At 39.7% G+C, this 24,732-nt stretch overlaps 2 protein-coding genes across 4 annotated transcripts in view; one reads left to right on the top strand and one right to left on the bottom strand.

Moving 5' to 3' along the window:
* Window positions 1–15,209, bottom strand: part of nf2a (NF2, moesin-ezrin-radixin like (MERLIN) tumor suppressor a) — a 46,114-nt gene extending 30,905 nt beyond the window's left edge. The window contains exons 1-5 of one of the 2 annotated variants that reach the window (XM_053229070.1): window positions 14,836–15,209; window positions 14,340–14,505; window positions 5,727–5,852; window positions 5,463–5,585; window positions 990–1,073 (exon numbers count right to left, since the gene is read on the bottom strand). In XM_053229070.1, the coding sequence (XP_053085045.1) occupies window positions 990–1,073; window positions 5,463–5,585; window positions 5,727–5,852; window positions 14,340–14,453 (447 nt within the window). In that variant the 5' untranslated portion in view covers window positions 14,454–14,505; window positions 14,836–15,209. Of the gene's footprint in view, window positions 1–989; window positions 1,074–5,462; window positions 5,586–5,726; window positions 5,853–14,339 lie in introns of both variants that reach the window. The other variant, XM_053229069.1, reaches the window with a different exon arrangement.
* A 1,412-nt stretch (window positions 15,210–16,621) lies between these two features.
* fbxo21 (F-box protein 21) overlaps window positions 16,622–24,732 on the top strand; it is an 11,879-nt gene continuing 3,768 nt past the window's right edge. Inside the window, exons 1-9 of one of the 2 annotated variants that reach the window (XM_026931072.3) lie at window positions 16,622–16,870; window positions 18,811–18,946; window positions 19,937–20,046; window positions 20,157–20,278; window positions 20,708–20,854; window positions 21,654–21,790; window positions 21,911–22,047; window positions 24,109–24,288; window positions 24,704–24,732. The exon at window positions 24,704–24,732 is cut by the window's right edge and continues 104 nt beyond it. In XM_026931072.3, coding sequence (XP_026786873.3) covers window positions 16,647–16,870; window positions 18,811–18,946; window positions 19,937–20,046; window positions 20,157–20,278; window positions 20,708–20,854; window positions 21,654–21,790; window positions 21,911–22,047; window positions 24,109–24,288; window positions 24,704–24,732 — 1,222 coding nt within the window. In that variant the 5' untranslated portion in view covers window positions 16,622–16,646. Of the gene's footprint in view, window positions 16,871–18,810; window positions 18,947–19,936; window positions 20,047–20,112; window positions 20,279–20,707; window positions 20,855–21,653; window positions 21,791–21,910; window positions 22,048–24,108; window positions 24,289–24,703 lie in introns of both variants that reach the window. The other variant, XM_053229234.1, reaches the window with a different exon arrangement.

Genomic DNA, 24,732 nt, shown 5'->3' with positions numbered 1-24,732 from the left:
TGAAGGCTTAAGCAACACCACTTCTTTGGGAGAGAAAAAGCTGCAAATTGGCACCAAGGTAACGCGCATCACACTCGGCCGCAGCTCCGAGATAAATCGCACCAAAAGCCCTTCAGCTGTCAATCAGCCAGTCACCTGGTGAGGAAAAAGTCGTTCATGTCCAGAGCGGATGCGGGAGAGGAGTGATGGGAACCGGGGAAAGACGTCAGCAGGCGCTGATGTCTGTGTGATAGCATTCCACCACCAGACAGCGGGGTACGGTGGCAAATCTATGACCCCATTTATTTGGTTATTTCCATTGCCATGTGATCTGTACTGTAACGTACCCATTCTTCATTTGGTCACCCTTTGGTCACCCAGAGTACCACAAGAACCAAACAAGAGAATATGGGTGGAGCTAGAAACAGAGCACTGATCACTCTAATGCAATCACCAGATGGAACTGGAATATGGCATTTTTTTTTCATTGCGCCCGTCATTTGTACTGCACCGTATTTCATCATAAATCATTTTTCAACTCATCAGACCACACTAGCTGCCTAAACAGATTTGGTGTGAATCTATTTCTACTTGTGGACAGGAATGTAGCATTAACCCGGAGCAAATTCAGCAGAATAATCAATGGCACCTACTTTTACAGATACCACAGGCGTGATTAGAAGCAGACACTGGTACTTTACCAGGATAGAGATACTATGGACTGCAGTCTGAGAAAAAGAGAGTGAGACAGAGAGATAGAAAGAGAGAAGACTGAGACACAGAGAGACAGCTGTGAGACACAGAGGGACAGACAGAGAGAGAGACAATGAGAGAGGCAGAGAGAGCAAGAAAGACAGACAGAGACAAAGAGAGAGAGAGAGACACACACAGACAGACAGACAGACAGACAGACAGAGATAGAGAGAGCGAAAATAGACAGACAGAGACAGAGACAGAGAGAGAGTGATTATAGACAGAGAGAGAAAGAGAGAGAGAAAAAAAACACCGACCTTAGCTTGGACAGCGTATGACGCGAGCAGCACTGATGCTTCAGGGGGACAGTACACCTCCTCTTCCAGAATCATCTTCTTCACCTGTAGCAATTACAAAAAACACAGCAGCTGATTAGAAAAAAGGAAAATAAATTCACCATGTGCTCATACTGAACATGCACCTCTAAATCTAAATCTACAGCCGCATTTCTGTAAAGCTGCTCTGAGACAATGTCTATTGATAAAAGCGCTGTACGATCCTATATGATTCAAATCAGACCTGATCTTATACGATTCCATTCAGACCCCATCTAATAAGATTCAATTCAGACCTGATCCAATATGATTCGGTTGAGTTAAATTTAAGTTTTCTTCCACAGGAAAGTCTTCAAAACAGAAGGCTTTTCCTTCAAAACAGAAGGCTTTTCCCTTTCTGGTTTCTTAGTAACATTACAAGCTGCATTTTCTTCAAAGAGAGTGAAACTAAGGAGAAGCTGGTGAGGGAGCGACGGTTTATAGCTGCTATAATGTAAGTGATAACAGGAGCTAACTTGCTCTGTGGACATTCCAAAACATTAAATGTTACGATAAACTGTGATAAAGTACGATGTATCGTTATTTAATCCCACCACCCTGTCTATCAGCAACGAGAACACCCTTTAAACAATTTCCTTTGAGCTCTGAAAAAAAATGTAAGCTTTCCTTCTCTCACACATATGCATAAACCAGGGAGTGTGCATTAATTTTGGATGGTGGTATCAGTTTTGGGGTTTTTTTGTTTTGTTTTGTTTTGTTTTGCGGTTTTCATTTTCGATTCAAACCAGATCTTGGCTTCCGGCCACGTCGTAGACTGTTGGACCTATCTTCCGATTCGAATCACATTTTCCTCGCCACCCCTATTAATTAATAAACGAATAAACGAATGTGTAAATCAGTGAACCAATCAACAGTCAAGAAACAACTCTAAACATCTACAGACAAATCAAAAGTCTCCGAAATCTGTGTAGTGAACGAGTCCAAGTTTTTATGTGCCAAAGTTTTGTGAAATACTACATACAGCTTTGCCATAATGAGCAAGCTGTAGCTCCAAACACCGCCGCATGAGAGGCAGCTGCTGGTCCTGGCTGGAACTGTTTCACATCAACAAGCCGTTTTTTTGTTATTAGAGGCAGAATCTCTGGGCCAGCAAAGGAGAAATTATTTAAGCCATTTACCACAGACGCTCATTTCCACCAGCTGGAGCGTGAGCTTCTGCTGCAAGTTTGAGTATACCGATGGGGATTTCTCACTTTCTTTGTGCATTTTCTTGGCCAGTTCACTAGGTGAAACTATTTGAGTGAAGGTGACATTGGGTCTATCTATGGACCAATCAGAGCTGGCCATCCAGACTAGTGAATCTGACTGGGTACGTGTTGCAGTACGATGCTGTTTTGAACAGTGTAGCTCTTTAAATTAGCTACAAGTGGAAGAGCAGCAATCAAAAACATACAAAACGCAAGCGTACTGCATTTGTGCTGCTATAAATAAATGTATATTTATTGTATATGCACCATCGATGAGTTGTTCACGTTGCCAGGGAGACGGTACTGTCAATCATTGCTTCGCTTTCTGACACGCCCCTGTACTGATATGATCGGGCTGATAATAGGGTTTTCTCGCTTTTAACTATACACCAATTATAAAACTATAATTTTTACAAATTATAAAACAAATAAACAAGCCACAGGCATGAATTTCTCAATTCTACCATTGCTACATGCTTATTTAGTATGTTAATTTTCTACGTCAAAAATCATGTTGCACCAGGCTTTAAAACGTTACCAAAGATAAAATTAGTGAGTTAACTAGCATAACGACACTCTCGCTAAGTGGCCATTTCTGATGAGAGAATCCACGAGAAAGGGTTCTAACCAAATCATCATCACCTGCCTGTAAACGAGAGCAGGCCACGGGTCACGGCGGCACACACACTCTCCTAATCATAAAGCCCTTCCCACCATTCATTAGCGTTAGCATCACTCTGGAATTCATTCCGTCACTCTTATTTCTGAACACATTACCATCCTGAACCTGGCAATTCATTTTAACCTCGAATGTAACAGAGCAGATAAGCAGCGTAAAGTTTCTTCACAGACTGGAGAACTGAGCTGGAGTGCTGGAGTTCTGGTCCTAACCTGATACGTACATACACAATGGTGGCTTTCAGATATGATATATCGAGTTCATTATGTAGGGAATGAAACATGATGGGCTGTATCGTTATAGGAAAATAATCAACAGTGGGAAAGTGTGATTATTTCCCTATAACAGCACGTCCTGAAGTGTTTTATTCCTCCTATAATCATCAGTCTGATTGATTTTCTGTGAAATGTCTTTTATAGTTAAAGGGTTCCCTCACTGCAAAAAATTGAAAACCCCTGATTTATTTAAAGGTTTTTAAAACTGATGAGCGTTTGTGATTTATAGAAAGACTGGTTACATCAGAGAGCAGCTTCATATCTTCAGTGTCCTAACGCATTTAAAGTCTCTGAGGACTTGATGATAAAAACGACGCACATCTTTTTCCTTTCATCTCTAAAAGTCTCTTGGAGCCAGCCCTGCACTTTGCTGAGGTTATCAGAACCGCAGAGGGCACGCGTCTTCACAAGAAGACACAGGCGCTTAGACAGGTGAGAGAAGAAAAGAGGACGAACATGAGCTGCCGGATCGTAAAGTTAGCCTTAAAGCCTGAGAGATTTCAGCTGTGAGAGCAAACAAAGGGAAAATCTGTCACTCCAGATGAGATTAAAATAAAAAAAAAGAAGCAAACGAGCCTGAAGAGTTGATGGTCGCTGCACTGCTATAATGCAAACCGGAATCGTTATTATGGCCGTGTGCTTGAAATGTATCGCAACTAATCCAGCGTGCTATATTTATTAAAGTGGGTCGACAAAGGCGTGCGGGCTGTTTGCTTCTCAGAAGAGGAGATATGAAGTGGTCTTTCTGCAGAGTAGCAACTTCAGAAAATCCATTAAGCATCCGAATGAGGATCTCGGACCTCGGGTACTCGCAACAGCAGTTGTACACAAAAATAGAAACACACTCGGAAATGAGGTTAGTGATGCATTTTTGAGGGCTTTACGTGAACTATTCCTTTTATCAAATGTATTCCTGTGTCTATAAGGATAAGCAAAGTGTAGCCAAGAAGACAAGGGGTCAATTCACTTTTCTGCTTTTTAAGGTGTAGCTATAAATATGAACCTGCTCACTTGGAATTACATAAGACAAGCACTATGACATTTGTGAAAATAAATGTTTGTTCCTTTTCACTCATTACATCCGTGGTGAGCAGAAAAGCATCTCAGACTGCACAACACATCAAACCTTAAAGCTTAAGAGCTACAACAGCAGAGGACCACATCAGGTTCCATTCCTGTCAGCAAAAAACAAGAATCTCACACTATAGTGGGCACAGGTTCAGCCACATCGCAGAGCTGGACATTGGAAAATGTCTCCTGAGCTTCTTCCAATCTTCAACCGTCCATCTTTGGTGAGTCGGTGCCGTCTATAGCGTCAGATTCCTCTTCTTGGCTGTCAGGAATGGAACCTGATGTGGTCTTCTGCTGTTGTAGCCCATCCACCTCAAGGCTGGCGGTGTTATGCGTTCTGAGACGCTTTTCTGTTCACCAGGGTTATAAAGAGTAGTTATTTGAGTTACCGTTGCCTTCCTGTCTAGCCATTCTCCTCTGACTTGTCTCATCAACAAGGCGTTTCTGCCTGCTTTAACCATTCTGGGTAAACTTTACAGACACCTTTTCCCATCACATGTTACTCTACTCAGAATCCACTCGTAGCCATGTTCAACACCTGACTCAACAACTTATTAAACTGACAAACCGAGCTAAACTCTCCTCCACCATGAATGCTCTGATCTGAAGTCATTCATTCACGAGAAACTCTGTGAGATCGAGGTTCCAAGAGACTGAAGGAATATCCAGAACAAAAACTTCCATGAAATCTGATTATATCTGGAGTCTTTCACTAAGATCAGCTAGTATTAATTAAGGATTGTATTAAGCATTGGACTCTTGCCTTTAGCTTGTATTCCCAGTTCACACCTCGTGTTCCTGGGATAGGCTCTGGATCCACTACAACCCTGACCAGGATAAAGTGCTTACTGAAGATGAACGAATGAATGAATGAATGAATGAATGAATGATTACGTTAAAAATATTAACAGCGATTAAACAGTAAATGACTAGACACTAGACACTAAACAAGCATAGTTTCATTAAACCCTAACAGCACAAAGCAACAAATGTCTCTACAAACAGCGTCTCTACCTTCAGATATTTGTCAACAAACTTCTTTTTTTTTTTTTTTTTTTTTGGTGTGTAACTGGTGTGATGTAATTGGTGATTTAAACCTTTCAGTTTGAACTTGTGTTTATTGCCGAGGCTGTGATATTCTCGCTCTGTCATTCTCACTGCAGTGGTTTGGTGCTGTACTCACCTGCAGAAAGAAGAGGTGCTGGGTGATGTCCTGGACAAGCTCCTCCTCTACGTTTTCGGGGTAAAACTTCGCCAGGAAGTTCAACACGATGGGCTCCTCTTTAGGAACATCCTGGTCTAAAACCTGCCAAAAAGAATCACACAGACTCAAACAGAAACCATTTACCAGCACCAAATTACAACATGATCCTGGCCAGCAGACTGTTCGTTTCACACCCCTGCTCTAGACCATGTGTTCTCTGATTATTAATTCAATGATTAGTGCCTTCTTATCCATCTTCAGCCACGCCACCGTGTCTTTGACGTTGTACTGCAGACCAAAGAACCAGGTCTCCCGGAGTCCCAGTGTCCTGCAAACCAGCTCAAACAGGTCCTTCCCTTTCCACTTCACCTACACAGCAAAAAGAAGGGACATTTTACTAAAGAACAGAAGGGAGAACATTTTACTGAAGAACAGAAGGGAGAACATTTTACTGAAGAACAGAGAGCTTTTTGTTGGAGAACCTTTTTTTTGGAGAACAGAAAGGAGAACACTTTATTAGAAGACAAAACAGAACATTTTACTGGAGGACAAAACGGAGATCATTTTACTGGAGAACAGAATGAAGAACATTTTACTGAAGAACAGAAGGGAGAACATTTTACTGAAGAACAGAAGGGAGAACATTTTACTGAAGAACAGAAGGGAGAACATTTTACTGAAGAACAGAACAGAGAACATTTTACTGAAGAACAGAACAGAGAACATTTTACTGAAGAACAGAAAAGAGAACATTTTATTGGAGAACAGAGAGCTTTTTGTTGGAGAACCTTTTTTTTGGAGAACAGAAAGGAGAACACTTTATTAGAAGACAAAACAGAACATTTTACTGGAGGACAAAACGGAGACCATTTTACTGGAGAACAGAATGAAGAACATTTTATTTGAGAACAGAAAAGAGGACATTTTATTGGAGAACATTTTTTGGAGACCAGAACTGAGAACATTTTATTGGAGAACAGAGAGCTTTTTGTTGGAGAACCTTTTTTGGAGAACAGAAAGGAGAACACTTTATTAGAAGACAAAACAGAACATTTTACTGGAGGAAAGAAAATTCTCGTTTTTTTTATTATTATTATTATTGTGCTCTCTCTCTCTCTATTTTTATTTTATGTTTCATGTTTTTATGTTTCTTCCACTCTTTGCTCATGTCTTTGTATCTATTTTTCTTCCATTTGTGATGGATTTTCACTATTGGTAACAGCCTCTTATTACCCCTTCTCCAGCTCTGCTTGATTTCTTTTCTTTTTTTTTTCTTTTTTTTTGCTAAAGTTGTCTGAGAGCAGTTTCCTGCTTACAGGAAACTGCTTTGAGAGCTTGAGCCTGTTTAAGCTTCCCGTGCCTTAAATCAGGCTTAACACAGTAAATGTGGGTTGACAGTTTTAAGTCATTAAAGAGCTTAATGAGGCACATTCAAATAAATTAACAGGGATCAAATTTTTAGCTCATCAATAAAGACGACTGGTCTTAGATTTAATAAGAAAACGCCATTGAATTAACATGAAATTTGTAGATCAGCCATAAAAACAAGGCCTCAAGTTTGATATTTACCAGAAACTACGGGTGGGGGGGCGCGGGGGGGGGTGAATAATTGAAGTCAAAGTTTGTCTAAAATGAACTATATGCTGGCAAATGAACTGCAAACAGGATACACCATATTGTCTACAAAAACCCAGACCGCTTTCTCAGCACAACTAAACATCCACATGGGACGAAGAGAAGCTGCTTCCGTTTAATAAGGAGGTATATTTTAGCCAGAGACATGAAACACCAGGCCATCGGGCCATATGGCCGAGGACGCAAACGAGCTGCTACTCTTTAGTGAAACTGTTACCTGCATAAATTATTCAGCTTCAGGAGAGCAAACAAACAGATGCTGAGGAAGATAACTCGGATTCCAGCAGCGACCTACAGACATCCATACTTAATAAAAAATAATCAATAAATAAAATAAATAAAAAATAACAAGTGGCCATAACATTAACATGTGATAACGAGGTCCTAATGAGTGGGCACGACTTAGTAACGCGAGGTAGTGGGACTGAGATAGTTAAATCATCCCCATGACCTAGACAAAAAGATAGTTAAGTCATGGGAATGAGATAATTAAGTCATCCCCACTACTTAGTAATGTGAGGTAACGAGATAATTAAGTCATGGAAATGAGACAATTAGTCTGCCGCCCCCACTCAGCAATGTGAGGTAACGAGATAATTAAATCATGGGAATGAGACAATTAAGTCTTCCCCACTACTTAGTAATGTGAGGTAACGAGATAATTGTGTCACTCCCATGACTTAATTAAGTCTTCCCCACTATTTGGTAATGTGAGGTAACGAGATAATTAAGTCATGGGAACAAGACAATTAGTTTGTCCCCACCACTTAGTAATATGAGATAAATGACATAATTAAGCCATAAGAACGAGATAATTAAGTCATCCCCACTATTTAGCAACACGAGGTAACGAGATAATTAAGCCGAAGGAACAAGACAGTTACGTTTTCCCCGCTACTTAGCAGTGCAAGGTAACTAGACAATTAAGTCATGGGGACGAGATAATGAAGTCGTCCCCACAACTCAGTAATGTGGGGAATGAGATAATTAAGTCATAGCATAATTAGGTTGTGGGAAAGAGACAGTTGCGTAGATCGCATGGCTTAGTAACACGACGTAATGAGATAATTAAGTCTTGGGAATGAGACAATTATATTGTCCCCACAACTTAGTAAGATGTGGTAACAAGATAATTAAATTATGGGACAAAAATAATGAAATCGTCCCTATAGCTTACTTTCACCCTAACCTCGACTGTAGTGGATCAGCCTGGATCTTTAGTTTTTAGCTACCACGCCAGACTGCTTGTCTGAAACTGTGTCAAGTTGATGTCTCAAGTGTTGAACTGATGTGGTTTCTGACATGACTTATTAATAAAAAGGTCAAAAAGGTTAAAAAAAAAAATCATAGCTTGAAGCTGAATCACTTTCTTCCTCTCTCAGAAGTTCTTCCTTTCTTCAGAGTAGGAGAAAAACTTCTGTCAGTGTTTAGGTGGGGAAAGGTATTTATATTCAAAATCTTAAGCCAAATTTCGCTGCATGCCATTCAGATTATGGAAATTATCGGTGTGTAGTTCACGCCAGATTTTTCTTAAGTAGAAACGTCCGAGGTGCTCTTAGTGTTGAAAAATACAAGCACTTGCCTTTAAACCCCCCAAAAAAAAATCAGGGATAGAAAATAAGGACTGTAGGAGAAAATAGCGTTTTGTTCTTTATCAAATGTAATACGATGTATTGCACAAACGTAAGACAAAATTTAAAAATGAAAAAAGATAAGCTTTGAAATAAACAATTAATTTATTGACGTAGAGGATGTCTGAAATGTCAGGAACCGATGGGAACGTTTTGAACAAGTATGTCGATCCAAATACGTTGAGCAAAATCAACAAAAACACGATATAGTGGCTGAGAAAATGCATAGAACGTAAGGATGAACATGTAGAGCATATGTTGTAAATAATAAATACAAATGTATGTATATGTAGTTTTCCGCTCATTGGTTTCTGGCTTTTCGGACATCCTGTGTTTATAGTTCTAGCTGTACAGTTAGGGTCATAAGTTTACGTACACCTTGCAGAATGTGTAAAATGTTAATAATTAAAAAAAAAAAAAAAAAAAAAGAGGAATCATAAAAATTTCATTTTGTTTTTTATTTAGTACTGCCCTGAATGAGCTATTTCACATAACAGATATTTACATATAGTCCAAATTTCCATACGATTAATTCTTAATATTGTGCTGTTACCTAATGATCAACGACTGTTTTTATGATTTGTGATAGTTGTTCATGAGTCACTTGTTTGTCCTCAGCAGTTAAACTGCCCACTGTTCTTCAGATAAATCCTCCAGGTCCTGCACATTCTCTGCTTTTCCAGCATTTTCTAAATACTTGACCCCTTTCCAACAGTGCTGGAAACAATGTTTGCATGAAGACTAGTGAAACACTACAATCACCATCGACATCATTAAAAATCGCAGTGTCAGGATCTACTCAAGGTGTGTTTCCATCTGGTCTAATGATTATGGATGGCAATGCGCCATTCCGAGTCTGTCCAATTAAGCATGTTCGTGTTTCTCCTCCAGGTGCTAATGAGCCATCAAGGACACATACGATCCAAAGAAGGATCCAAAGAGGCATAAACGATAAGGTCAAATGTTTGTGGACACCTGACCATGACACCCATATGTGGTTCTTCCCCAAACTGTTGCCACAAAGTTGGAAGCTCACACTTGTACAGAATGTCTCTGTATGCTGTAGCTTCACAAGTTCCCTTCACTGGAACCAAGAGGCTGATGGTATTCCTAGTTTGTGACCTAGCGAGCCAGTATCAGAACGTATTTTAATAGACTTCAAAACACTTTTGTAAGTCGCGCTGGATAAAGGCATCTGCCAAATGCCATAAATGTAAAATGTAAGAGAGCCAAACCTGTTCCAGCATGACAATTCCCCTGTGTACAAAGCGAGCTCCATGAAGACATGGTTCGCCAAAGCTGCAGAGGAAGAACTCGAGTGTCCTGCACAGAGCCCTGACCTCACCATCCTGACATCTTGTAGCTGAATGAACACACATCCCCACAACCACGTTCCATAATCTAGCGGAAAGCCTTCCCAGAAGAGTGGAGCTTATCATAACGGTAAAGGGAGACGTTCAGTAAGGACATATGAGTGTGATGCCATATAGTGTATGTTATCAAACACTGAACTAATCAGATCTGATTATTAACCCTTTGAGATTTGTTGTTAGAAACCAGCATTCAACAGAAATTCGAAAGAGAACGCAATACCTCAGGGTCCTCGGAGAGCCCGAACCTCACTTAGCAGTATTATCTTCAACAGCGACTATCGATCGACGCGAGCCGTAGCCGATATGTTAACTGCGCATCATGAAAGTTTAAAGCGCCCGTTTTAAAGGAATTAGGTCTCTAACAGTATAATCATGCAGAAACACTCCGTGTGAAATGTAGCTGCGTGACTCACAGATGAAGGGTCTGCGCACGTCAACAATGTGCCGATATTAAATTTTCATTTCACAGTAATCACCCGATCCTTTATCACAGTTGAGTCTTTAACACACTTTCTTCCACACACACACACACACACACACACACACACAGTGGACCTGTCTATCTATCTATCTATCTATCTGTCTATCTATCTATCTATCTATCTGTCTGTCTATCTATCTGTCTGTCTGTCTGTCTATCTATCTTCATATACGCACACACACTAAAAATTTGAAAACTGGATTTTGGAGAAAAAAAAAACCTAAATTATCATTTTTAAGCTGTTTAGAGATTAATTTTAGATTCATTTTTGTTAAATTTAGAAAATATAACACTTTGGAAACACTGTTGTAGGAAAATAATCAACAGCTGGTGTGGTAAAAGTAAGTCCGCTTCATCACACCAGCCTGCCGTTGATTATTTTTCTAGAACAGCACAACCTGAAGTGTTTTATTCCCTACATATGAGATAACTGATTAATGATAAATGTCTGATTTGCGGTTTAATGTTTGACATATCTATGCAGACACACTTGCACGCACTCACACACACACACACACACACACACACACACGCACACGCACGCTCAGAGGCTCTAGTGAAGCAAATGCACGCTCTAGTGGAAAAAAACTCATCTTCCCCAACCAATGGCACACACAGTGTTTCTCACCCTCGCTGTAATTAAAACCCCATTACACTACTACAGCCCGCGTCTCTAAACAAACACTTCCTGCAACGCTTAGCGCTCACGTTGGGGAAATCACGGCACACGTTCTCTGTCCAGAACCATGTCGCGTCATTTATTTTCTGTGGTTTCAGGGCAGAGCTCCACTCTCCACGCTCCACGCGATCGTCTTAATCACGGCCCTGCGGTTGCTCTTAGCTCAGCAGATGTTTCCATCATTCTGGAACGTCAAAAAAAAAATTCCAACACAGCCCCGGGTTCAAACCCGGCGTGAAAAATATAGATTACGGATGAGGATGTGTAAATTTGATAAATGCAGTTATGTTCTCGCTTGTAACCAAACTAATGATAAACACCAAACGGCAAGTGCGTGAGGAAAAGGGAAGGAGTGTTACTCCTAAAGACATGCTGCCACCTAGTGGTGCACTTTAGAGCATGCAGAATGCACTGCAGATCCATTTCATAATCATTCAATATTCATTCATTCATCTTCAGTAAGCACTTGGCTGCGGTGGATCCGGAGTCTATCCCGGGAACACTGGGCATGAGGCAGGAATACGCAATCCATCAGGACAAAATATACACACACACACACACACATACACACACGTGTGACCTGATCCTGTAACAAATGGAAAAGCCTGGAATTGGATTTGGAAAAGATTTTTTTTTTTTTTTTTTTTGGAAGTGGAAATGTTTGCATATAAAGAGACCTTTTTTGGCTGTCGTTTTTATTTATTTTTTAAAATTTATATTTCATTATATTCACAATATAGGAAATTTTTTTTATTTTTATTTTTTCTCACTATGTATTCTTTCCTGTATATACAAATCACATAAATATATATATCTCGCATGGGTATGGATATCACCTGATACTCAACTTTTCTGTATCAGAATTGGTTTCAGAAAAGAAAAAGTGGTATCGTTTCATCTCTAATTGCATCAACACCTTTTGACCAATCAGAATCCAGAATTCAACACTGCTGTGCTATAAAACGTTGTAATCGTCCCTACACATCCCTAAACATCGCCACCATGTTCAGTGAGATTCAATCCAATTATATGTGATTATTAAACATGCAAGCATGCGATAGGCCTAAAATTTTATTTTCCTCTTTTTAAATGAAAACACACAACCCTTTATTTCTGATTTCAAAACCCACAGGTTGTGTCGAATGAATGAGCTGAAGCAGATAGGAGCGTCTATCATGGTGAAACATGAGTACAAACACCTACGTGTGTGTGTGTGTGTGTGTGTGTGTGTGTGAGTGATTATGTCAGAAAGAATGTTCAAGCACATTCCAAAAATCCAAAATGCTACACAAAGGTTTTATCAAGAGAGTTACATTATTAATTCAAGAGTCAGAGGGAAGAGCAGAATGAAGGACAGAAGAACAGATGGACAGATGGACAGGGTCATGTGGACAGAGACACAGGCCACTTCCTCCATCTGTTTCCCACTCATTCGGAAAACAAAAAAGAAAAAGTCATGGCTGAATACGGTGAACACGGCATACACACTCACTCCAAAGGTCTACAGTAGGTTATGTGTTATGTGTAAATAATACGCAGCACATAAGAGCCTGGTCCTTCCTGTACCTTAAACATGTTCCGTGTAAATAAAAAGTTATTAAACACTGTTTTGTAAAGAGACGGAATAGGAGACATCCAGATTCACCCGATTTCTGATGATTCATGCGTGAAGCTTTGGATAATCTATTATCTGAAATTCAGGAGACATTTTAGATTTGCATATGTATGCATGACAATAAATTCCCCAGATCTCAATCTGGACGAGCATCTGTGAGATGCGCTGGACAAACGAGTCTGATCCATACGGGCTCCACCTCGCAACTTACACGACTTAAGCTGCTAACGTCTTGGTGTCAGATACCACAGCACACCTTCAGAGGTCTTGTGGAGTTCATGACTCGATGCGTCAGAGCTGTTTTGGCAGCACAAAGGGGATCTACACAATATTAGGCAGGTGGTTTTAATGTTATGGCTGATCGGTGTGTGTATATGTGTATATATAAACACACACACATACACACACATATATACACCGATCAGCCATAACATTAAACCCACTGACAGGTGACGTGAATAACATTATTTATCTTGTTACAATGGCACCTGTCAAGGGGTGGGATATATTAGGTAGCAAGTGAACAGTCAGTTCTCGAAGTTGATGTGTTGGAAGCAGGAAAAATGGGCAAGTGTAAGGATCTGAGTGACTCTGACAACGGCCAAACTGGGATTTCTAGATGACTGGGTCAGAGCATCTCCAATACGGCAGGTCTTGTGGGGTGTTCCCGGTATGCAGTGGTTAGTACCTACCAAAAGTGGTCCAAGGAAGGACAACCGGTGAACAGGCGATATAATAAATATAACATAATAAAAATAATATTTTGATTAACTATATTACTCACAAGGCTCACTGATGTGCGTGAGGACCGTAGGCTAGCCCACATATATATATGTACACACACACATGCACACACACGTATATATTGTAATCAATATCTCCTTGTATGATGCGTCATGGTTCTGGACACATCACATTTCATCATATGTGATGACATCCAGTCCTGAGGTTTCTAACGTACCAAACAGGACCGCATCAAACCCACATTTCTGATACGAATGTCTGATACGATACTGATATCACAGCTCTAAGTATTGTTCTTCATACTTGCACAGTGGACATGTTTAGGTTTAACAGGAGTATTTAATAAACCAACCACTTTCCTTCCATCCATTCACAAAAGATATAGTGATGCATTTAAAAAAGATTAATGAATAAATAAAAAAGTACAGAGTTTATTGATCCAAGCCACGGTTTTGGGAGAGAAACATCATCATGTTTGTACAAAGTATCACATCTGTGCATGCCTATTCCCAAACTCTGTGCATCCTTTATTTCAGTCTTAGTCCATTCAGACTTGTGATGAAGGGCGTGTGTGTGTGTGTGTGTGTGTGTGCGTGTGTGTGTGTAGTCCCGTGGCGCACTGTAGGACCTCATGCATCTACAGCATCATCACCATGATGTACAGTGAGCAGCACTTTCATCCGTCTCCATCTACTCACCTCACAGCTGAACTCCAGGTCTGCATCCATCGTCACGATCCTGACGCTGAAGGTCTTGGGTTGCTTCCTCCTCAGGGAACTGAGGCTCATTTTTAATCCCAGCACACTTGCCATGTCCGAAGAGAAATACCAAGCTTCCACTACCACCAGTTAATTAGATAAAGCACTTGAAAATAATGCACAAATTAATCTAGTATGAGAGGCAGGGGAGGAAAAACAGCACCTTTTCTGAGATTGCACATCTCCTAGGGTAGTTATTTATTTATTTTAATTCTAGAGATCTCAGTAAGCAGGATAACATGTTAGTGGATATTTTTCTAAATTTAGTCTAATATTTTATACAACTACATCATTTGCAGGAGAAATTTAAAGGTCTCCTGATTAAACAGCTGACACAAAGGTAACTGGACCCCTATTATTGCTACATGTTACACCATAAACAGACAAATACTTCTCAAAATCAGCATTTCCTCTGCAAAATAATTAGTTTACCAACCAGATATGATCGTTCCTGTCCATAAAATTCCACTTAATGTCCTTATTTTCTCTAAAATCTATCTCTTTTACACTGTGTCTCAGTCCTGTTCAGCTAACAACTCCACTTTTGCTGTATATCGCTACACTTGTTGCTAGCACCATTAACTAATCCTACTAAAAAGTACATAATTCACGAATAAATGCAACCAGTTTCGTCAAATATCAGCTCACACGAAAACAAAGAAGTCGATTTAACTAATAACCCAATAATCCACCATGATATGTGCAATATCTAAGATAATTATGAACGCAAATTGGTTTATTTCCTCATGCCATATATGAGCCAGGCTACCGCCTGGTTGCATTCGTATACATCAACATTCCGCTGCTGTTGCGCAGTCTCACGCACAGTCCTAAAGCACAAGCGCGATCTATGGCGTTAGTGTGGTAGCACTTGTGCGCATCAACATCCCGTTGCTGCAGCGCAATTAACAAGTGGAACAAAAGATTAAACTCGAACATTAGCACATGAGTCTGAATCTGCTATGTCAAAAGGTTTGCACTGGTATACATTGTAGTCTAAGCAGTTTTTTAATTATTAAAGAAAAATTGACTCACATATCATAAAAGAATGAAATCTGACAAATGAAGAAAATACTTTGAATAGTATTTAAAATAAAATGCACATCTTTAAGAACTTGTAACAAATAAACAGAGAACATGTTAGATATATAAATTATCATAATAAACTTTATTTATATAGCACATATTCATTTATTCAAATGCAGCTCAAAGTGCTTTACAAAGAAAAAAAGGAAATAAAAACTGGATAAGGGAAGAAGCAGAAAATAAAGGAAATAAAAAATTAATAGAAATGCTAAGAATAACTACATACGTATGCACAGGGAAATATGCTGATAATTTATATTCTAAAAAAAAATAAAAGCCTTTTTTGTTCAGGCAATGTATTCAAAATAAAAGCCTTTTTGTTCAGGCAGTGTATTCATATAGCATGACTGTGTATGTTGTAAATGTTTAAAAAGGCATAGTCTACTTATATTGCAGTATAGCAGGTTATACAGTGTGTAAATAACAGACTATTTTCCAGTAAAGATACCTGGATGAATCATACAGCACTTTTTTTATATATCTCTTTTTCAAAATAAAATCTGTAAACCTGGAGTGAAAATGGTAACAGCATATAAACTATCTATCTATTATTATTATTTTTTTATTATTATTATTATTTTTATTTTTTTTTTTTTTTTTAAACATAAGAGGGTCAGGTTCCCCAGTTCAATCCTCCGGGTTCTCTGGTTTCCTCCCAACTCCCAAAAACATGCCCTGAGGTGGATTAGCTACTCTAAAAGATATAAACATTACTCAGTTTAGCTAACTGACCCCTAGTAGCAGTAACTAGCTTGTTGGTCATTTCTGTTTGCTGTTTTTTTCTTTTTAATTCTTCAATTAACTGGGTGTGAGAGTTTGTTTATTTATTAAAGAAAGAAAGCAAAAATTATGCTAGTTGTGTCATGGCTGTACTGCACTCCTGCTATAAAGTGAATCTGAAATAGTTTGTGCATTTGACTGACATCTGGTCACATGACTCAGTAGTAATGATAATACTGCTTTGATGTATAATGTATAACGATGATGAAAATATATATATATATATATATATATATATATATATATATATATATATATAGTACACTAGTATACTGTTCTGGAGAAGCCCCGCCCCTTGCAGTAGAAAGTGGGCGTGTTTTAAACGGTGCGCCAGAGGAGGGCGTGGCCTCGACGATGAGGTCATCGGAGTAAACAGAAAAGATGGCGACGCCTTGCACCGGAGGACGGGTATTAGGAACAAATTCAGCCATATCAGAAAGCTGCGTTAAAAACCTGACGGATTTACCGACGGAGTTGTTAGAGTACATCCTGTGTTTCCCTGTGCTGAACCACGTCGACATTTCTAACGTGTCGTGCTGCTGCAAACGGCTTCATGAAGTGTGTCACGGCAGCGGGAAGGTCTGGGGACACCAGTACAAACTCAGGTGAGCTCCAGGGTCTCTGCAGTCCACTGTGCAGCTTCTGGGTCAAGTCTGAGCTGGCTCTGGTTTTAAAGCGGTGGCTGGGCCTCAGTAAACCTGCCAGAGATCCTGCGGATGAGCTGAACCGACGCTGACTCTGGCAGTTAGCCTGCAGTACAGCAACACAGTCTAGTCTGTAGGTTAGTCATCGAAGGAGAGCAATTATGTACATAACATAATGTGCTTTCTACAGTTTACACACATGGTGCAGTTTGCACAGAATGTGTGACTTAATGGAGAAAAGAATACACAAATAATCAGTATTTTGCACAGTAGTGACAACTGCATACAGTACTACCTGAGTGACCAAGAAGTAGCAGAATTAATTATATAGTGTTACCAGAGTAACAGAGCAGTAACAGAACCCTGTACAGTACTACCAGAGTAACAGAGCAGTAACAGAGCTCTGTATATTATTACTCGAGTAACAGAGCAGTAACAGAACCCTGTACAGTACTACCAGAGTAACAGAGCAGTAACAGAGCTCTGTATATTATTACTCGAGTAACAGAGCAGTAACAGAACCCTGTACAGTACTACCAGAGTAACAGAGCAGTAACAGGACCATGTACTGTACTGCCAGAGTAACAGAGCAGTAACACAACCATATACAGTACTACCAGAGTAACAGACCAGTAATAGAACCATGTACGGTACTACCAGAGTAACAGAGCAGTAACAGAACCCTGTACAGTACTACCAGAGTAACAGAGCAGTAACAGAACCCTGTACAGTACTACCAGAGTAACAGAGCAGTAACAGAGCTCTGTATATTATTACTCGAGTAACAGAGCAGTAACAGAACCCTGTACAGTACTACCAGAGTAACAGAGCAGTAACAGAGCTCTGTGTAGTACTGCTTGAGTAACAGAACCATGTACGGTACTACCAGAGTAACAGAGCAGTAACAGAGCTCTGAATAGTATTACTCGAGTAACAGGGCAGTAACAGAACCATGTACAGTACTACCAGAGTAACAGAGCAGTAACAGGACCATGTACTGTACTGCCAGAGTAACAGAGCAGTAACACAACCATATACAGTACTACCAGAGTAACAGAGCAGTAATAGAACCATGTACGGTACTACCAGAGTAACAGAGCAGCATCAGAGCTTTATATAGTACTACTCGAGTAACAGAACTAAGTAGAGTACTACCAGAGTACAGGAGGAGTAACAGAACCATGTACAGTACTACCAGAGTAAATGAGCAGTAACTGAGATCTTAATAGTACTACTCGAATAACAGAACCATGTACAGTACTACCAGAGTACATGTGCAGTAAAAGAACTGTATATGTACTACTTGAGTAACAGAACCATGTACAGTACTACCAGAGTAACCAAGTAGTAAAATAACTGTGTATAGTTCTATCTGTAGTTAGCTCTATCTATAGTACTATCGAAGTAACCGAGTAGCAACAGAACTGTATATGTAATACTACCCAAGTAGTAACAGAACTGTATATGTAATACTACCTGAATAGTAACAGAACTATGTTTGTAGTGCTATTGGAGTAAATGAGTAGTAACAGAGCTATGCACATAGTACTACCAGAGTAACCGAATAGTAACAGAACTATATATGTAGTACTAACTGAGTACCTAAGCAGCAACATAATTACGTATATAGTCCTACCTGAGTAACTGAGCAGTAACAGAACTATGCATAGCACTACTTCTTTTTCTAGGGAATTAAGTGTCTATATTACAGAAGGTCTCTGTATGTGAAGGCCATGTTCTTTGAACCACTTCTTAAATATTTTATTGGTATCCTGTGATCCTCCTGACCAACCTCAGCTGCTTAAATGAAAAATCAAATAATTTACTCTGATCATAGCTTTACAGTATGTGATGAACTTCTAACTCGGTGTAGGCCTAACTTTCATCGTGCTTGTTTGCAGGTGGCCACGGCTACAGAAACTTTATCGGCAGAACGAATCCTACGATTGGCAGAAGGAATTCAGGGCCAGGCTCAGGGTCTGTCTACAGATCCAACGAACCGTCGTGTCCATTTCCAAGAGATTCTTCGCTGAAGTCGTAAGTCATTTTCAAAGTGTGTGTTACTAATGATCAACCTAGATTTCAGGTTTGAATATATTATGACAGGTATGTTATGACCATTCCAAATGTTTATTCATGGGTGGATAACACAACATGCGTACAGCCCAGCTGAACATTTGTACATGTCATATAAGCAATTGGGCGAAATGACATCTTACCTTATAAAAGTGGATCTATAATCAATAAATCAACCTCGATTCCCCTGAGCTCAGAGTGTAGCTAGTAGCTTTCAGACAGAAACAGGAAAAATACATGATCCTGATTGGTTAATCTTGTTTCTCACCATAGCAGCCGGTAACCAATAAAATGTGATGAAGCCAAACGAGGGACGTGCGTTTGACGTTTGGGGTGATAGGATATGGAGGAAATAGTAAGTTATATGATAATAGTATGTTATATGACATGTATACGATTCCTCCATAAAACAAGATTAACCAATCAGGATCATGCATTTTTCCTGTTTCTGTTTGAAAGCTACTAGCTACATTCTGAGCTCAGGGGTACCAAGGTTGATTATATTGATTATAGATTATATATTCTGATTATATATTCTGATTATAGATCTGGTTTATAAGGTAAGATGTCACTTCGCCCAATTACTAGCGTGAAACTGTCATAAAGGTACTTATTTCCTAGGTCTATTAATGTTATTAGTAAGTTCTTAATGTGGCAAGATTGGTAAGAAGTAGCTCGTGCCTTAAATAATTAAATGACAAACACTACTCTGTGACGTCCACCCACAATGCATGAGCGTTTCCTACTTATAAATTTGATTGTACAGATTTTGCAGCGGATTTATTTAGTATATTTCCTCATCCCTCCCTACTTGAAATTAATTCCTGACTACACCACTGGTCAAAACAATCCATTTTCAAGCAAAAAAGTCTTCAAAGATGAATTAATATACATGTAAAATACTATAGATGTGAAGTTTTTTAAGTCCTGACCCACAGATGTGTGTCTCAGCCTTGCATTGGTCAGGTTTTGGGTGACAGCTTTACAGAAATCGAGTCTCTCGGTGCGCCTGAACACTTCTGTGAAGATGAGCTCCTCTCTATTCTCAACTCAGACAGGAGGTCAGAACAGCCTTTTATTCATCAAGCCTTCACACTTTTCCTTTTTTTTTTTTTTTTCCTTTTCAGAGTATTTATTACAAGTTCTCTACTTGTGTCTGCCTTTCCTTCAGGAAGAGCTTGACATTGAAGTACTATGCAAAGAAAATTCTCTACTTCCTTCGCCAACAGAACATCCTGAGGAGCCTGAAGGTCTTTCTGGAGCGGCCTCCAGAACAGCAGTCGGCCCTGGAAGGTCAGAATCGCATCGCAGTATTTTGATTTCAGCACATCTGAGCAAAAATGTAAGCATCAGTGTGTCGAGTCTGCATCCAGGACTGATTCTGGGCTCGTTTGGGGGCGGAGTTTGTCATCACAGGTTTGCTGTCATATAAAAAAAATTTCCTTCGGAACCGTGAATCGATCGCGCAATTCCATACATCATTTTAGTGCACGCGGGTTTGCAGAATGCTAGGCACTAGATTTTTATTATTTAACACTGGTACCATCACTCGAGGAGAAGAACAGTGCTGTTTGGATACATGGCATGGACAGGAGCTGTTCTCGTATAAGAAGATTTCTAGCCATCTTGCACAAGCTGTTTTCTCAGTACAATGTCTGTAATCTCACTAACCTGAGCTAATTAATTACACACTAAATCCCACACAATGCTTGTTTTTTGCAGGTGCTGTATTGGTGGATCAGTATTGTAATCCTCTGGCTGATGTCACCCTCGAGAGTATTTCTGCTCAGCTGGACGACATCACAGAGAAGGTCAAGAAGTATCTACGAGTGAAAAACGCTTCTCATCCCAGCTTGAGATCAGGTCCAGGTAAGCCAGTTAAATTCCTTTCATATGTTTTAGAGATGCGTCCATACCAGTGCTGGTCTGATACCATGCTCTTTTCCTGATACACGTTAAAAAAAATCACATGATACGCCCCGAAACCACGTGATATCCTTTGACGTAAGCCTAGTGCAAGTTGTCACACTATTGACCAGACGACATGAAATGACGAAATGTAAATATCAAGAGGAGGAACGTTTTGAGGAGCATTGTCCTCAATACAGGTGAAACGATAAAACGTCTTAAACATAAAATGTAGCACAACATGTTAGCTAGTCAGGAAAAAAATGTCTACAGGCAACACCTGGTGAGTGAAAACAGCTCTTACCCCGTATATTGTTCTTGGCGATCCGCCTCTATCGGTCATTGAGAACGAAGGATTTCGATGCAGTGAAGACAATGAAACTCTACAGAAACGCATTTCCGAAGTGAAACAAAACACACTCTTCTCCACAGCAACCCTACTCTATCCAAGCTAATTAACGTCGCTAGTTAAAGCAAGTCATTTAAAATCAACTTGTCGACGTATAAAGTGCATGAACGCACACTAGCGTGCTTTTCATGGATGCTATTTATACATAAATCGAGCTAAATAAAATGTCCCGTGATGTCTCGGATTGATTAATACTGAGTAGATTACTCATTTTGGTATCAGTATCAGTATTGATTAATGTAAAAAAAAAAACAGGTACTCGTTCTTGGTGTGAAAAAAATGATATATGTGTCCCTAATACATATAAATGTTTTGGGGTCATGTGTGTTCTCATGAGCTTTGTATTTGTAGGTGACTGTGTAGTAGTGCAAGACTTTGAGCTTCAGCGCCAGGTCCTCTGTGCCCTCAACGCGGTTCTGTATGAACAGCTGCAGTTTAAAGGCAATGAATGTGACTACTACAACCCGATGAATTCATACATACACCAGGTACATCATTACAGACACACTTGTCAGATCACACACACCTACTCGGACTACTGTAGAGTGTGTGTTACTGTTTTTACCTGTGCTGTACTCCAATCCCTGAGCATCCCACCCTCTGTTTAGGTGCTTCTGCGGAGGACAGGCATTCCCATCAGTCTCTCTGTGCTCTATATGACTCTAGCCAGGAAGCTGGGGGTCCTACTGGAGCCGGTCAACTTCCCCAATCACTTCCTGCTCCGCTGGTGCCAGCGCCGGACCAGGTACACACACTCACCGCTTGACAAGTCACTTATGACGCTTGTAGTTTGTCTCTTGTACGCTTCGACTGTCCGGTATTTTTTTTTATTTATTTATTTATTTTTAAATTCCAGTGAGAAACAGTATTAGCCAGAATGGATAGCCTATAGCACTCCATACAATTTATTACACACCACATTTATTTAAAATATCAGTAAATTTGATTTATACAAACGGGGACCCAAAAATTCCCAGAATTCGAACGTGGCATGTGCACTCAGCGTGTGCACGTAAGCGATTTTACACTGAAGTGCATTAAGCATCTACAGGAAAGCATCAGGAAAATGTCCGGAGAAGTGGTGCACCCACATCTGGATCTTGCACCATGACCATGAACCTGCACACACTGCGTTGCCAGCTAAGGAGTTTTTAACCAGAAACAATGTGGTTATCGCTTCACATCCACTGTACTCACCACATCTCGCTCCTTACGACTTGTTTCTGTTCCCAAAATGAAAAATGAGACTCAAGGGGAAAAGATTCGCCACCACGAAAGAAATCCAGGAAAAAAAATGCAGGCTTGAAATGATGACAAAAGATGACTACAAGAGATGTTTTCAGGAATGGGAGAAACACAGGGACAAGTGTATCGCATCACAAGGAGAGTACTTTGAAGAGGATTAAAGGAGAAATGCTGTAAGTTTTATAATGCTAGGGGTTTTTTTTGGAGCAATTCCGGGAATTTTTGCATCCACCCTCAAATGTTACATGCTAGGGTACTCACCAAGGGGCACCAAGGATCTCTGCCACTTCTTTCCAAGCTCTAATTTTTTTCGTAATGTCTCTATAAACATTCAATGAGAGGTTGTACATGACAAGATGAAACCACTGGTATGAACTTTTTGTTTCTATTTTGTGAGTCAAACAGTAAATGAGAACTAATTGCAAGTGGGGTACTAGTTGTGGGCGGGGAATTCGAGAAACGTCGGACCTCACGCGACATAGGATCGGTCCGAGGAATCGTTAGAGCCAGTTGCTTGGATTTGTCGCTTTACTGCATCATAACTTATCCGTATAATAATTGCACATGTACGTAGTAAATGTTGCTTTGACGCTTGATATTTTTTAAACACAATGTTAGGCTCTTTTCAATATTTATTCTCTGTTAGTGAGAGGTTAACGTATATTTGCAAAATATTATGTCAGTGGTGGGCAAATGACTATCGCAAGACATTCTATACAACAGCTGTTTGCTAGCACTGGCATCTGGAATTTCTTACATATTTCTGCATTATTGTTGAGCAGTACATGCCTAAAAAACAAAAAAAAGAAGAGCAGAAACACTTATGTTTACACGTTACATTAAGTACATTAACTTCTCATTACTGAAAAGTTCAGCAGGAGAGTTTTCATATTCTAGTATTATACTGAATCTTATCACAGTGTTGTTCAATTCTCAAAGGTATAAACTGATTAAAAAAAGCATACTGTTTCGTTTTTTTAAATATAATATAATAAGCTGGAAGCATTGGCAAATTGCTGTGGTATAAGAGGAATAAAACACTTCACACTACCCCATCCCGGTCAAAAGTGTTTTATTCTTTACTTGTCACAGGGCAACACAGAAAAAATGGATTTGTTGGGATTAATTATACATTTGTTCAGCAACACCCTTTTTTTAATAATAATAATCCTGCATTGTTCTTATCTAATGTGACATAAACATCTCCTCATACAAAACTTCACCATATCAACAATTAGGCTGTGTTTTTCTTTGTTAAAAAAAGATCACGTTTTTTAATCCGTTTATTAATAGACACAGATTATATGGACCATCCACCATACAAGTCCCTGCGTAAGTCGTTACTATGGAAACGATAATTTGCATTAATATAAACCTGCGATTTGAGTTACAGATTGAACTACTGTCTGAGATGCTGCTATAGGAAATGAATCCATACCTTCTTAAGCTGTAATAGTGCAAAGTAGTTTTGATTTTTTTTTTTAATTTAGCCAGGTATCATTGCTCCTAAAAAAAAAAAATAAAAAAATCATCACTCTTTGCTCCTGTTTGTCCCCTGCAGCAGTGACGATATCTCCGACTATGTTTACATCGACGCGTTTGGGAAAGGCAAGCAGCTGACGGCGAAAGAGTGCGAGTACCTGATCCGACAGCAGGTGACAGCAGATTACTACAGCTCCATCAGCACCACCGAACTGCTGCTGCGCATGGTGGGCAACCTGCTCAACATCGGCAAGAGGGGGTGAGTACGGCTCGGCGGTAAGATGATATAATATCCACGTCGTGATCAGTTACATCACAGTACACTTTGTATAACGTTCACTTGGTTTGTTTTAGTAATTCCTGTCTCTGATTGGAAGCAGCTTTTAACATTTTGTACACAATCTTTTTTTTTTTCTGTCCTTTCAGTGTTGCATAATTGATTTTTGTCATTGTTTTATGAACTCATCATCAATCTTATATTCCATCTTAGAAATGTCTTCAAGAACCAAAGCCATTAACAGTATATGTGTATTTATCTAAAAAAAAAAAAAAAATGCATCACTGCCTCCAGATTGTGTGTTTAACCCCTTCAGCTAACACGGCCATATTTGCAGTATTTCTTTTCCCCGCCGTGTGACCCGGTTCTGCCCCGCTGTGTTTTTCTCTCCGTACAGAGAAGGCAGTGAGAAGTCGTACCAGCTGC

Source organism: Pangasianodon hypophthalmus, chromosome 24 (genome assembly GCF_027358585.1).
Source record: "Pangasianodon hypophthalmus isolate fPanHyp1 chromosome 24, fPanHyp1.pri, whole genome shotgun sequence".
In the NCBI taxonomy this organism is placed as follows: domain Eukaryota; kingdom Metazoa; phylum Chordata; class Actinopteri; order Siluriformes; family Pangasiidae; genus Pangasianodon; species Pangasianodon hypophthalmus.
This window is presented reverse-complemented; position numbering and strand designations above follow the sequence as displayed.